Genomic DNA, 16304 nt, shown 5'->3' with positions numbered 1-16304 from the left:
TTTTTTTTCTTTTTAGATTCTTCAACCACCGGCCGGTTATTTGCCTATACGTACTCCAGCACGTAAATTGATGGCCACTCCTACCCCTATGGCTGGCACACCGATGGGATTCAGAATGCAGACCCCAGATAACAAAGTACAGATTGTCGACATGCAACCCAAAGGCAATCTGCCTATGATGAAGCCGGATGACATGCAATACTTTGATAAACTTTTGGTAATGAAATATTTTTCCGTTTTCAAATTAGTTTATTTAGAATTCTGATTGGTGAAAAATTACCTATCTAAAATGGATTTTTTTAGTTTTTTCTGAACTAATTTTAAAACTCACCTTTTGAAAAGAGCAATTTCTGAAAAACTCTCCAAATAAATTCTTGTTATTTAGGTGGTAGGTTCTATTTGTTTAGATTACAAAAAGTGGATAGACCTCAAAGACATGTGGGGAAACAGTTGGTGGCTGAAGACATATGACAGTTGTTGGGATGGACAAATGAAGACAACGAATGAAAATGTCTAAACTCATCAAGAAAAAGGGGAGTTAAAAATGAAAAGGAGAAAAGTGTGCGTGTCAAAATGAGGCACTAAGCTAGGGAAACAATTACCCGCCTATTTTTGTAACAAGGATTTTCTTGAGTTAACTTTTGGTAGAATTTGAAAAAAAAAAAAAAAAAAATCAGAAGGAAATTGTAAATAGTTTCATAAATTTTTCTTTTCTTTTTTTTTTCTGAAAAATTTGCTTCATTCAGTGATGTCCTGCGAAAGGGACATATTCGTTTGAAGTAGCTGAATGATCTTGGCTACAGTATTCGAGTAATAATCTAGTAAGTCACCATACTGAACGAATGTTTGTGGTCAGTGCTAGTAATATCCTTAAATGTAAGGCTTTCGCCGTACTCTTCGACGTCTCTCCCAAGCTGTTGTGAATCGGTATTTATGGCTTAACCAGTCAATCATATTTTTGTGACAGAGAACAATGTGCTCATATTTATTACATCATTTTTTTGTGTTTATGATGATATAAGATTATGTAAATTTCCATAAAAAACTAATGAACCCAATTTGAAAAATAATCAAATAACAAATAGAATAACGGAGTCCTGTCTTTTTCAATTCACATCAGCAGCCAATATAATCAAATGCTGCATTTTCCTGTAGAATTTCCATATATTTAGAATCATCTATTATTATAGTTGAAGAAATACAGTTCAGTATTTCCAGATTTGGTTAAAGAGATCTTTGATAGTCTTAATTGATATACTTTTTATCAAATCTTTTCTAAGAACAGTTTTTTACACACTAAAAATTGCTAAGAGAACTGTTATTTGCAAACAAGATTTTCCGCATTCTTTAGATATCCAGACTTGATGCTGTTGTAAAAATGTTTGACACTTGGACTTTAGAATAGGTGTTTGATAGCAGGCATCAATTTAGCTTCAGAAGAGTAGACAAGAAGTTTCTCTAACTTCTAGGACAAAAAGCTTCTTTTCTTAGATTTGTGTCTTTTATTTGAAGAAACTGATATTAAAGCCTTTCTGCCTCCTTACTCATAGTGTGATATTTTCTGCTGACCTATAATTCCTGTGCCATTGTTATTTTCTCTATTTGTTTTAATTCATTTTATTATTGTTTTAATTCATTGTTCATCATCTTATGGTGTTGTTTGCTTTCATAGGTTGATGTCGATGAAGAATCTTTGACACCAAAAGAACAAAAAGAACGAAAAATAATGAAATTGCTGTTGAAAATCAAAAATGGCACTCCACCACTCAGAAAGGTAAGTTGCCCTCTCTCTCCTTTGCATTAATAAAGTAAAGGTATTTTACATTTTATAATGTGTTCGCATTGCTATAGGGACCTAAATACTGTAAGTGCTTTAGCGTAATGACCGTACATGATCAGGTAGATATATTGTTACAGACTGAAAGAAAGGATCCCATCAATCGTGCTTCATCAGAAGTTTTGCATTAGTGAAGTGATGAATGCCTTACCCATTTGATGTCACAAGTGGTTTATCAATGCACAGTGTGTCACCTCTTGCATCAACTCTGTGTTTATAGCACTGGTTCCCAACCAGTGTGCCACAGAATGATTACTGGTGTGCCGTGAACAGATAATAAGCAATTTAATTTCATTTTATATAATAAAGATATTAGTGAACGTTTGACATGTTTAGAAAATAAAATTGAACAATATTTTCTCTTAATTAGCATTGAAAAATTTGATTGGATTTGTAATCCATTTGTGGATTTATTGATCATCAACCTCCAAGTTTGAGTTATATGAAGAGGAAAAATTAGTAAGCTTTTCCAATGATCATGGTCTCAAATTGAAGTACACACATCTGCCATTGGATGCCTTTTGTGCGTCTGTTATAAAAGAGTATCCAACTCTTAATAAAAAAGCCATCAAAATCTGCAATTCTCAACTTCGTACTTATGTGAACTGGGATTTTCTTACCCTAAACATTAAAAATAAAAATGTGAAAATCTTCAAAATATTGATAAACATTGCAACATACTGTTAATAAACACCAGGCACCATTATTATTCTATATCATTGAATACAGTTTATGTTGATTTATGCGAAAACAAATTCTCCTTATGTAATCTTTGTTTCTTATTATTTTATTGCAAAAAGACTTCATAAGTAAAAAATATTTTTTGTGATAGGTGTGCCACGAAAATTTAAAAAACTTGATAGTATGCCACCAAGTAAATAATTTGGGAACCACTGGTTTTGAAAGCGTGCAAGGCTTAGCTCGAGTACATAAGAAACAATACGTGTGCATGTAATCTGATGTCAACCGTTTGAACGTGACTAGATGAAGCTCTTGCAATACCCAAGTATCAAAAGCAAATAAAAAAAAAAATTTTAATGTGAAATGATTTTTGCTTTTGTTTGATTTCATTATTTTCCTTGTTTTTCAGGCGGCCCTCAGACAAATTACAGAGAAAGCCCGTGATTTTGGCGCTGGCCCACTCTTCAACCAAATTTTGCCGCTACTCATGTCACCGACTCTTGAGGACCAAGAACGACATTTACTTGTGAAAGTCATTGACCGTATCTTATACAAACTCGACGATTTAGTTCGTCCCTATGTACACAAAATTTTGGTCGTCATTGAACCCTTGCTGATTGATGAAGACTATTACGCCAGAGTGGAAGGCAGAGAAATTATTTCAAATTTGGCCAAGGTTTGTAAAAAATCTTTGTTTTTTTGTTATGTTGTCCGAATGGAGTGGGGACGCAAAAAGCAGAATGGTTTACGGATAGTTTGGAAATTGGCAGAATGGGTTCAAATCCTGTCAGATTTGCACGCACACACTTTGTTTAATACTAATCAGTGATCACTTATCCTAAAGTTGCCTTTGGCTTTGATAAGTCTTAATAAAATGTATAGATTGTCTAATGAATAATATTATGAGAGGATTGGAAATAATGTGATGAACAAAATTTAATTACTTGAAGACGGTTTTTAACAAATCTTTGTTGACATTAGATTTGAAGATGATCATGTTGTAGCCTGCAGGGAAGCAATCCCTATTTACATGCCTTCCCACAAGGGCCAAGTTGGGTACAGTCTGTTTTTAATCTGGGGAAAATTTAGCTCCTCCTCATAAATAGATTGCAATAAAAACTAAAATTGCCTTCATCTAGACTAACAGAAAAGATGAATACAATGTCAACAAATATTACACTTTGCCTCTAATCAAAAGGCCAATTCAGCTGGTTTCTGTGGTAATATGTTCCAAAAATATGTTCTTGGAAAGAAACTTTGTTCATGGCAATTCTGTTTTATTTTAAGTACACAGAACTTACTACAAATTCACTATGGCATAAAACTATTTGTGAATGCTGGTGTAATTGCAAATTCACTGTAGTTATTTTTGCATCTTTTCTGATAAACCTTTAACATCCTTTAGACATGCTAGAACCATTTTATTTTATTTTTTTGGTATTTATCTTATTTGATTTTGTTGAGGCTGATAGTTTAAATGTTGGGTAAGTATAATTTTGTTAGTTGAGGACAACAGGAAATAGGGTTCACTTGGGGTTAGCTTTGTGTACGCAGATATCAGCTTGGTCTCCTAAATTCTGTTATTTTCTCTTGTGCTGTCTGAAGATATTAGGCTGTCTGAAGATATTGGCTTCTTGACCTAAAATACACCAAACTGATGTTATTGGTTCTCCCTTTCTCTATGCAAAACTCATGTTCTGAATGATTGCATCACAAATTGATCAACTCCTTATTGTAATAGCATCATTCTATCTTACAATTCATCAGTATGACTTAGATATATCAACACACTATTGATGAAAATCAAAATCGTATAACAGAGATCATAGTTAGATATCTTCAATTCTAACCCACTGGTTCTATTCAAAATTGGCAAAATGCAGCATCTTAAATATTTGCTATTTCTTGTTTACATTCTAGTAACAGCTTAAGTGTAAGTGTGCTTGTCTAAAAAAAAAATTGACAGCATATTTTTTTTAATAGTTTTTGAACTTTGATAATTACATTTGTTTTAAACAAACAGTTTTCTTGGTTACATCATAAATTATGTTGAGGCAGTTCGAATATATACTGAATTATCTCGTGCTAACAAATCAGACTATCTGAAGATACTGGCTTAATCATGTTTTGCAAAGTCAAAAATAAAAACAATTTTCCGCTAGAAAACAACTAATTCAAACACCATAAATTTGAAACAAACTTTTTTCAAAATCACTTGACCCAGCATTCAATAAACTTATGTCATAAAACAAAACAACTACACACTTATTTTTATTCTTTTAAAGAACTTAAATCTTTTTATGTCTATTGTTTTATTTTTAGGCTGCCGGCTTGGCGACTATGATTTCTACAATGCGACCCGATATTGACAATATGGATGAATATGTGCGTAATACAACAGCTCGAGCCTTTGCAGTTGTTGCTTCGGCTCTTGGCATTCCTTCACTCTTGCCTTTCTTAAAGGCCGTCTGTAAAAGTAAGAAATCCTGGCAAGCTCGACATACAGGCATCAAAATTGTCCAACAAATCGCCATTCTTATGGGATGCGCCATCTTACCTCACCTGAAAAGCTTGGTGGAAATTATTGAACATGGTAAGTACTGCTACTTGCTGTTAACATGCATGTCAAAAATGATAGCCAATTAAAAAAAACATCATTGATGTCACACGCAATATTTTTAATTGATGAATAAAAGCAAATGATAGTCTCATTTCACACATTAACAGTGAGGTAAAAACACCTTATTGCAAGTTAATTCAAGTTTACAAAATAGCAGCAACCTATCTGTTTATGTATATCCAATCTCTGTAGTAAAGTTAATTAATTTGCATATTACTGTGCAAAAAGATACTTTATTCATTAACTATACTTATTGTTTTTATGTTTTATTTTTATTTTTGAATTCAACAATTGTTTTTTAATATGACAAATAGTTTTTTTTTTTTAGCAAGTCACTAGAATTCAGAAATGCCAATGAAAGTGTGATCTTCATGGTTATGATGGCAAAACAGTTGTTTATGCGCTAGATACTGTTATTGTACTCCTTTCTGGTGTGTTTTGGAGGAACTGACTTGATTTTTAACTAGTTGTGACATATTTGCTCAGATGATTTGAATTTTTTTTTTTATTAAAAATAAATAAATTCATATAAAAATTATCAAAATGTGTGTTTATCTATGAATAAATGCGATGTAATGTTTATTATTTAAAATATTTAAATAGAAAACTTTTTCCCTTTCTTTTTCTTTCATTCTCTCTCTTTCCTCTTTTGCTTTCTTTCTCTCCTCTTGTTCTTTTTTTTTTCTTTCACTTTCTTTCTACTATCAAATGACTTAACTTTTTATCCATCCCTAAATCTTTTTACAAAAAATAAAAACATTTTCTGGATTTTACTTTGTCATTTTCTTCTTTTCTTCCCTCTGTTAGAGTTTAGCTGCTTTCTTTTATGAAGTGATAGTGAACTGGTGAAACCATCTTGTTGATTATAAATATTGCAAATTATAAATCAAACCTAAGCAATTCTTTAATAACCACCTTGGAACAATATTGAGTATTGCTCAATCGTTAAATCACCGCTTGAATTAATGCAGCATGTCTAATGTTGCATACTGCCACTCATTTCCTTTCTGCTTTGTACAACTCCAAGTACTGACCATCAACAAAGGAGGCAGAAAGAAGACTATCAGTCATGAAGATGAATATTTCATTGGATTTCAGATCTAACTAGAATTTACAAGGTCTGAAATGTTGATATTTGTCACAGTGATGCTGTTACCCCAATCTCAAACGAAATGAAGAAAAATCGTCAACACTGGTACAAACATGTATTATCTGCAAAACAGCAACACCATTATTAAAACAGGTTTCTAGATGAAGACCACTAGGACAGGGTCAAAAGGTTGGCCGAAACAAAAATGGTTGGAGACCCTACACAAACGTCTTAAGATGGTCAGATTTTATTCTGACCAAACCTTTGACCATGTACAGTTGAAAGAGAAATGTAGACACTGTTGTATGAGATAAACACAGATGATGATGATGGATGATGATAATGATGATGGATGAGGCTAGTGCTGTTGCGCATCTCTCTTATTACTCTCTGATAAGTAGCTCGAACATGTTTATAGGTGAAGCTCACTAACGTTTTTATATAATTTAAAAAACACTTGTCTCAGAACTGCTAAAATTAACCCCCCCCCCCCAACAGAACAGTTTAACAAAACTTGATAATTACCTGATTAAAATCAAGATATAATAATGTTAAACCTTATATCTGGAACCCTTATTCCAATTTTGATAAAAATTTATTCTGTAGAACCATGTGCCAGCCCCCTTGACGTTTGTCGACCCCCAACACTTGTGTGTCATAGTTATCTGTTCATTTTTTTATCTTTCGTTCTGGCCATGTTGTCTTTCGCTCTCATATTGGTGATTGCCAAGGATGCGAGCACTGGTTTACAAATATATAAAAAACAAGGCAGACTCACAAGAGAAAGTATAAACTCTGATACATTGTGTATAAATCGGTTGAGCTGTGCTCATGTGCGTGTAATGCTGTTGCGGAAAAGGACCCTTCAAACGTTAATGTCGACATATTAGTTAAGTTCCAGTGTATCAGCCAAGAACTGAGATAATTTGTCAAGGCATCGTTGTCATTCAGTTCTCATCATTTGCTTCACCTGATCTGATCGTCTACTACTGAAGTTGCAAACTGTCTCAAATAACTATTGCATGCTGATCCTTTATTTTCTTTTCTTTTTTTTATTAGATTTTTGTAAAGTTTCATTAAATTATTATTTCTTCATTGAATAAAATTGAATAACGTTTAAATTTATAACAGTTTGCAAAAAGTTAATCTAAAAGTTATATGTTAACATGAATTGACATAATGTTGTCTGATAATTTATCATAGTTGTTCAGAACTACTTCCTATAAAAAAAACAAAAGTAAAAATCTTTATAACGGACCTGTGACGGAAAGAAAATATTGTACACCAAAAATCATCTAAATTAGTTAAGTAGTTTTATTTTTATAAAGAAAATCATTTTTAGCAAATTTGAGTTTTTCCTCCCTATGTTTTGAATTATTTTGAGTTATCTCCTTTGTTCCATCAGCCTGTTTGCATGATGGTTTTGCTGTTTGTTTAGCCACAAAATTTGTTTGTTTTTTTATTTAAAAATAAAACTACAGTAGAACCCCAGGATATGGCATTAAAAATTAGTAACAAAATACAGTACAGTATATAATATGTATATAATCAAATAATATTATAAATAACATTGTAAGGCAGAGCAATTACCATAACCAGGAAAACATTGTATTCCGCATCGTAACCTGAAAAAAAAGTATAATAGGGCCACCGTATTCTGGTGTTCTACTATACTCGATCAATTTATGTGATTTTTGGTTTATATTTTCTTTCTATCACGGGTATGTACATCATACAATTTTTGTTTTTTTTATGAAAGGGAATTCTGGACAAGCACCCAATTTGTTATATTAAGTTCTCTTAATGTATTAAAGTGAATGTCTAGACTAATGCAAAATGCAGTCAAGGTTTAATCATAGATCTCATCAGGCTCAACAATCAAAGTGGTGATTTATTTGTAATTGTCTAACTCGTGTAAAGGTTCTGTGGTGAACAAGAAATGTTGACTGACAGACAACATCAGTATTTTATTTATATAGATTGAACATGTGATCGACTCTTATGTTAGAGCTGCTCCTCTTATGTATTATTTTTATCTTTTTCTTTAGGATTGGTTGACGAGCAGCAGAAAGTCCGTACAATTACAGCTTTGGCCCTCGCTGCTCTTGCTGAGGCAGCCACCCCGTACGGTATTGAATCCTTTGACAGTGTCCTCAAACCCCTATGGAAGGGTATCCGACAACACAGAGGAAAAGTAAGTCCTAGATTCTTCTGATATGATTAGGAGTAAATTAGTAAATTTTTGTTTTCTCAGTTTGTCCAAATCTGTAAAGCTCTGAACAAGATCAAAACAAATTTTCTTGATTCATGTTTTTTTTTTTAATTTGACAGTTCAAATGACATTTTTTTGTACAGATGGTAAACATTAAAGACCATTTTTATTTTATTTTTATTATTTTATGTTTTTAATTTAATTTTTTAATTTTTATTTTATTTATTTAGTTTATTCCTAATCTAACAACTACTCAACTTATAAAATGAACTGTTCTTCATCTAACTGATCTATTGGTAAATTGTTTGCTATCAGAATCGCCCTTTCTCAGATCTTTACCATGTTTTCTGACTACCAAAAATGGACCTGCCAGCTTTTTTTAACATGAACTAAAAAAAAACAACTTTATATTAAATTATAACCTCTGCCACTTTTGTCTTGTTTCATGGGAAAAAATATTACAATTTACCATGTTTATCAGGAAATTGAGAGGTTTCTTGTAAAAGAGTCTTAAATGTCTCTCTCCCCTTCCCCCCCACACACATATATACTAGCTAGCTGAACACCCAGCATTGGTCGTACAATACACTTGAACATCATATTTTAATTTATGCAGATTGTGTATGCATTATTATAGAATCAATCCTCTATTACGAGGAATATTTTGCCCAGTGGACTAATTTTTATAAATTAGTCCACTGGGCAAAATATTCCTCGTAATAATAGAGGATTGATTCTATAATAATGCATACACAAAAATAATAATGATAATGTCGTTCATCAAATTCCATCTGTGTTTGTTTACAATATCACGTCAGCTGATATTTGGGTGTGATGATAAATGCCCTGGAAAAGTCACTTCTGATTAATTTTAAGTTTTAAAATATGCAAACAAAGAAATAATTAGTGGCAATATTAAGTGGTACCTCTTCTTTTATTGTAAATTGAACTCATCAATAAGAAAAAATAAAAAGATAAGGTACACCTGGGCTTGAACAGAGGACCATTTGATCTGCAGTCGAATGCTCTACCACGGAGCTGTATATCCAGCAATAAATCTGTTTTTTCAGAAGAAATGATTTGTTTAGATTTTATTATCTCCCTTGGCCGTTGTCACATAAAATATTCTCCTGTAAAAATTATTCCTTTTTATGTATTTATTTATAAGAGATTATATTTTTTATGCCAGACATCTTTGCAAAAGATGGGCTCAACTGTTTCTGAACCTATGAGGAAGGAGCTCACACACACACACACAAAGTGACTTTTATATAATAGTAGAGGTATTGCTAATTATTTTCATAGAATCTTTTGGAGACAAAAAGTTTGTTCTCATTAAATGAGAAATCATAATGTCCAATCTATCTTTAGTAACGTAAATTTATACGTTTTTTTTTCTTTCTTTCTTTGTATCACATCAGTTTTTTCTTTTTTTTTTTTTTTAATGTTGTTCTTACTGACTTATGAAATTTCTAGTAAGACAACCAGACAATAAAAATCCCACCTTATTCTTTTTTTCTTTTACCTTTTTTTCTTTTACCTTTTTCTTTTTTTTCTTTTACCTTTTTGTTTTTACTCTATTTTTTCTCAGTTTCTTTTTTTTCTTCTTCCTTTTATTTTCCTTTTCTCTTTATCGCTCTCATTTTGTCTCTCTATCTTCTCTTTCTCTTATTTCTTATTGTTTTTTTTTTCTTTTTTTTTCTCTTCCTACAATCAAATGATTATTGACTTCCCATCCACTTCTAAAATTGTTCTGCAATGCAAAAACTTTATCCATTTTCATGGATTTTAATTTGTCATTTTTTTTCCTCCTTTCTCCCTCTGCTAGGGTTTAGCTGCTTTCCTGAAAGCCATTGGTTACCTTATTCCTCTTATGGATGCTGAGTATGCCAACTACTATACAAGAGAAGTGATGTTGATCCTGATTCGAGAGTTTCAGTCTCCAGATGAAGAAATGAAGAAAATTGTATTAAAGGTTGGTAGAATTAAGAGAATATTCTACTGCATATAATTATACTAATCAATTTCAGAAAAGGTTCAGTCCTATTCAGGGAAGAATCGCGTACATTAGCTTAGGTAGAAATCAGCTTTTTTTTTTTTTATATTGGAGAAGTACAAGAGTACCTGTCCCAGGATAGATGCAATTAATTTTTTAAGCAGAACATGTATCACTTTTATGCCCCCTTATGATTAAAACCAAGATATGATACTAAAATCTTGTCTAATTTAATGCAAATCTGAAATATTTGAATTTTTGAAATATTCCAAATGGAACGAAATATTAATTTGAAAAAAAAGTCTTCCTATTGCAGTATAAGTAGGATATTTTTTCGACTTTATTTTATTAATGCTCTATCAATATAAATTGAGCACTTTATTCACAAATGCAAATAAAATGCTTTGTTATTTTGAATTGTTTCATGAATTTGAATTGAAAAGTAGTTTGAATGTTTTTGTTTTGCTGATTTCAGGTTGTCAAGCAGTGCTGTGCCACCGATGGTGTTGAACCCCAATATATTAAGGAGGAAATTTTGCCCCCTTTCTTTAAACACTTCTGGAATCAAAGAATGGCGCTGGATAGAAGAAATTACCGCCAGGTTCGTTGATTAATTTTTGGTCTTATGTAAAATAAGTGATTGAAATATTTTAGTTTCCTTTTTGAAGGTGATAAATTCAGAGTCTTTGATTGGTTGTTGTCAACAGCAAATCAATCCCTGACAGACCAGTCTTTCCCTTGATGGTAAATGGACAATCAGATCTTCTCTTTGCATCGGGAGATCAAAGTAAGAGTCTTCCTGCAGACTCATGGTGACTTGTGATATGTCTTGCAAGTGCTAACTGCCTATTCCTTACAATCATTGACATACAAGGCAAAGATTCATATATATATATATATATATATATGTCTCACGAATAAGCCATTGTATAAATCCTTGTCTTGTGTGTCAACGATCTAGACTGTCTGGGCCCCTTTTGTTTTTGATTTGAAACTGATAGTACGAATGTTATTCTGATCATCTGTAACACACAACAATATATTGTTTTATTTTGTCTGCTACTAAGAGAGGGAGTATATTCACTCCTTAAGTTCTAATCAACCAACTGGATGGTTTTCCTGAATTCTCCCATATTAAAAAACAAAAATACAGAAAAATCTTTACGAGGTACGTACTGGTGACGTAACCAAAAGAACATATTCCAAAAAATCATGTGAATTGGTTAAGTAGTTTTATTTTTTATAAAGAAAGCCAAATACGTCCATGGATGGAGTACTGCAACCATATCTGGGCAGGAGCTACTAAAAACAGCCTATCCTCGCCTTGACAGAGTACAAAATAGATTTCGTAGCTTAGTGAGGAATGCCCTTTTCTCTCCCCTGCAACCTCTCCCCCCCAGAAGAGACGTTGCGAGCCTGTCTTTGTTTTATCATTATTTCCATGGCAAGTGCTCGTCTGAACTCCAATCTCTGGTTCCCCCTCGCCAATCTTTCACGAAAAACATCCGTCCAGCTGAAACCACTGTCAATAATTTTGGCCACTCTTTATCTGTGCCTAAATCAAAACGTAAATTCCATGGACAAAGCTTCTTTCTTAGAAGTGCATGCCTGTGGAACTCTCTTCCGTGGATGTCTTCAAGTCCAACATAAACAAATTCCTGATAAACTCCCCCTAATGATTACTATATTATCCCATTGATTACTGTACATGCAATAACCTTTATCCCCGAGTGGCCTCCAGGCCTTGATAAATGGTGACTACCATGTAAAAAAAAATAATAATAATTTTTAAACTATTCAAGCAATTAATGAGAAATTGTAAGCATTACAAGGCTGATTTTGTAAGTTTGAATTATTGTTGAGTTCTCTCCCTTTGTTTCTTCAAGATGACAGCAGGAGACGGTATAATGCTATAAAGTGGACCTGAGGTGGACTTGTCACTAATTGCTGAGAGGGGGGGGGGGTAGACAAAGAAATAGGAAATATCCTACAATTAACAATAGATAGGAAGTAGCAAACAATGAATCTGTAGGTAGTTTTAGATCGAGCTTTTTAGAGTTGACTATGACAATAAAACCCCACAGATAAAACAGGGAAGGGCAGCTTCCGGTAGCTGGGATGGGGGGGGGGGGACCTCAGATACCAACGTAGAGGAGACAGTTAGTTGACAACTAGATACCCTTCGCAGCAGATGGGAGTTGGACAGTTTTTAGAGTTGACTGTGAAACAAAAATAGAGATGAATGTAACATCGATAGACACACACACTCACAAGTCCAACCGTCAATTATATGTGAACATTGACGTTTGTGTTTTTCCTTTCTTTGTTCCACGATTTATTATATTTATTATATTTCTACTTTTGTGAAATCACGCATGTTCCCATTGACAGTTGCCAGCGAGAATATGATGATCCGGCCAAACGAAAAATCCACGATACATGACATTGGGCATCGGCGATCTGTCGGGGCTGCGCACGTCTGGTCACAAATGGTGCCGTTAAAGTTTTTTGATAAAATTTGATTTTCTTAATTAAGAATAAACTGATTGATCAATTTACATGATTTTTCGCATATGACATTTTCATTCTGTCACAGCTACATACATCACATAGATTTTTTTATTTTCACCTTTTAATATTAATTTTTAATGTTAATGAGACGTTTTCACCTTGTGTGACTGCAGTCCTTATATGGCCAAGCCTGTTAAACTTTTAACCTAAGTATTTGAAAGTTGTTGGTTGACTGAACATAACTTATCATCTCATTTTAGCAGTTTTCAAAATGTTTTCTTGCTGACTTTTTTGTTTGATATGTGGTTATGTTTATTTTCTCTTCCCTTTCCTATAGCTAGTGGATACGACTGTTGAAATAGCCAATAAGGTGGGAGCAGCTGAGATTATTGGTCGAATCGTGGATGACTTAAAAGATGAAGCTGAACAGTACAGGAAAATGGTTATGGAGACGATCGAGAAAGTTATGGGTAACCTAGGTGCTGCTGATATAGACTCACGTCTTGAAGAACAACTTATTGATGGCATCCTCTACGCCTTCCAAGAACAGACCACAGAGGTGAGACACATATATTGCTGTGTTATTCTTTCTCTTTCTATATGATGATGATGATGTTTCTATGTTAAAACAACCTGTTGGTATCATGATGAATTTGTCTGATCTCCAGAATTTTTCGAGATGATGATGATTAATAATTTAGATTATTGGAATTATTTGCACTACTGTTCCCATCTTGATTGTAATTTTCACAATGTTTTACTTTCAAGCTTTTTTTTTTTTTTTTTTAAATAGATCTATAGCACAACAGATAAAAGTGGTACATAATCAGTTTTAAGTGACTTTCTTCTGAAGTTGATACTTCAGTATTTACTACAAGCAATGACTCAAGAACAAAATTTAAAAAAATGTCAATTCTGCCCAGTTTATGATTGATGAAATGAGAACATGGATCAAATAAAGGCATTTGAAATTCTCTATAGGTTGTCTAGTTAGAAGCAGGTCAAGGGTTACATCGATGAAAACATGAAAATAATTACAATGAGAATAATAGTCCATATTTGATTTTTTTTTTTTTTTTTTTAACAATTTTGTTTTACGCTGCCATGTTTTTGATTTTGATAAATATTTGATTAATAAATAATTTAGTGTACAGTTAGCAAAGTTACCATAACATAAGAAATTATCTCAAGATTTTATTAGTATAGAGATTTATTGGGATGTCCTTTTTTTTTTTTTTTTTTTTTTTTGCTCTCTTCCCTCCTACCTATACCATTTTTATCCCTATGCCTTATTTTTCTCCATCCTCTATTTTTCCTCCTCTTTATCTCTTTTCCTTTTCTATTTTTTCTTTAATTAAAAACAAATTCAAAAATTTTTTTTCCTTTTTCTGTTTTTTTTTCTATAATAAACAAACAACTTGCATATTTCATTTTATGTCAGTATCCCCTGCTTCATCCTATAATTTATGATGATCATCGTTTTCTCTTGTGTTACATTTATTTTCTGTGTGTGAAAAAAATATTCATCTTCTATACAAATGTTACTTTTTTCGATAGGACGTTGTTATGCTGAATGGATTTGGCACAGTTGTGAATGCGCTTGGCAAACGAGTAAAACCTTACCTTCCACAGATTTGTGGTACCATTCTCTGGCGGTTGAACAACAAATCCGCCAAAGTGCGACAACAAGCAGCTGATTTGATCTCCAGAATTGCTGTTGTCATGAAAACTTGTCAAGAGGTAAGAAATACATTTCATTTTTTTCCAGATTAATTTCTCTTTTTTATATTGATAAATATTCAAAACATCAAGTTTTATTGCTCTCTGTTTTTTGGCATTCATTACCAAACGTGATCGTCCAGAAAATATTAGAATAAACTTTCACTTTATTCAAAATTATTAGGGTCACTTTCCAAGAATAATGGTCTCAAACTTTGCCATTTTTGATTAAACTATGAACTTCAGATCTGGTGTTATTCTCGAGTTCCTTTTCTTCCTATTTGAAACATTCTTTAGTTTTCAGATTGAGTTACATTTGAGAAAAAAAAGTCAATTTTAATTGTTTTAATTACCCGTCATTTGTAACTAACTCACCAAGTGACCCATCTCTTACTAAGCTCCTGTCTATCACTCTTAGACTTTCCCCACTATATGTTGTTTGACTACCTTTCATTGCCAGAGGTAAGGGGAGTATAAACCACAGTTCTTTTTTTTTTTTTTAAATGGTGTCTTACTCTTACTCCCATCTCTCTCTGTTTGTTAGAAGTTGCTTACACCACTGCATTTATATTTGCCCTCTATCGTCCCACAACAGCAGAGTTACTATCTTTAATAGCATATCTGAGAAAATTGACCACATCCTGTCTGCTCATCCTTCGGCTAACATTCACATCTGTGGTGACTTCAATGTCCACAATGTGGAATGGCTGACCCACTCAAACAAGACAGATGATGAGGGGAGTTTCTGTCATGACTTCTCCATTGCCTATGACTTCACTCAGATTGTTCACAAACCCACCCGTGTGCCTGATACTACCTGTCAGTATGCAAGCCTTCTAGACCTTTTTCTCACAACTTCCCCATAGTTATGTTCATGTTTCGTTCTATCTCCTGTGGGATCTTCCGACCACTCTGTTGTATCAGTTAAGATAAAAATGAAATGCAACAACTCTTCAGGCGTACCTCTCCACTGTACAGTATATCGATACTCTATGGCTGACTGGGATAGCTTCCATACATTCATATCTGATCTACTTCTGCATTCCATGTTTAAAAAGAATATGTCCTCTATAGTATCAGACCTGACTGAATGGTTAATTGTAGGCATAGACCGATTCGTACCATCAAAAAAATTCCAACAAAAACCTTACAGCCAGCCATGGTTCTTCCCAGAATGTGCTGCTGCTATCGTGCACAGAAATCACTTTTTTCATAGCTACCAATGTAATAGATGTACTGAGACTAAAGCTGCTTTCAGGACTGCCAGCAGCCACTGTAAAAGAGTAATAAAAAATCAAGAGAGCTATATGCTCAGTCTGTTAAATCCAAAGTAGCTGAGCAGCGGCTTGGTTCCCACCAGTTTTGGCAAATAGTAAACAGGATCCTGACCAGAAGTGTGCATTCTATCCCAACCATCATCAATGGACCTGAGGTCATCTCGTCAGCGTCAGACAAAGCCAAACTATTTGCCAAGAACTTTGCAGCTAATTCTACCCTATACGACGAAGGCCATCAACTCCCCGTATTTCCTCCTATAACAGACAACACACTATGCAACATACAAATATCTGTGCGTGATGTTGCCAAGCTAATCAAGAACCTTGATTCCAGTAAAGCAACTGGCCCTGACGGCATTCC

At 33.3% G+C, this 16304-nt stretch overlaps 1 protein-coding gene across 2 annotated transcripts in view; it reads left to right on the top strand.

Moving 5' to 3' along the window:
• Window positions 1-16304, top strand: part of LOC145263153 (splicing factor 3B subunit 1-like) — a 144317-nt gene that overhangs the window by 77123 nt on the left and 50890 nt on the right. For both annotated transcript variants that reach the window (XM_080120150.1, XM_080120151.1), the window contains 9 exons: window positions 17-217; window positions 1673-1774; window positions 2928-3194; window positions 4841-5111; window positions 8277-8422; window positions 10269-10415; window positions 10912-11037; window positions 13285-13506; window positions 14505-14687. In XM_080120150.1, the coding sequence (XP_079976276.1) occupies window positions 17-217; window positions 1673-1774; window positions 2928-3194; window positions 4841-5111; window positions 8277-8422; window positions 10269-10415; window positions 10912-11037; window positions 13285-13506; window positions 14505-14687 (1665 nt within the window). The remainder of the gene's footprint in view (window positions 1-16; window positions 218-1672; window positions 1775-2927; window positions 3195-4840; window positions 5112-8276; window positions 8423-10268; window positions 10416-10911; window positions 11038-13284; window positions 13507-14504; window positions 14688-16304) is intronic.

This window comes from Euprymna scolopes, chromosome 38 (genome assembly GCF_053919585.1).
Source record: "Euprymna scolopes isolate OS-2025 chromosome 38, ASM5391958v1, whole genome shotgun sequence".
NCBI lineage: Eukaryota > Metazoa > Mollusca > Cephalopoda > Sepiida > Sepiolidae > Euprymna > Euprymna scolopes.
Note: the sequence above shows the minus strand (reverse complement) of the source record. Positions and strands in the feature narration are given on the sequence as shown.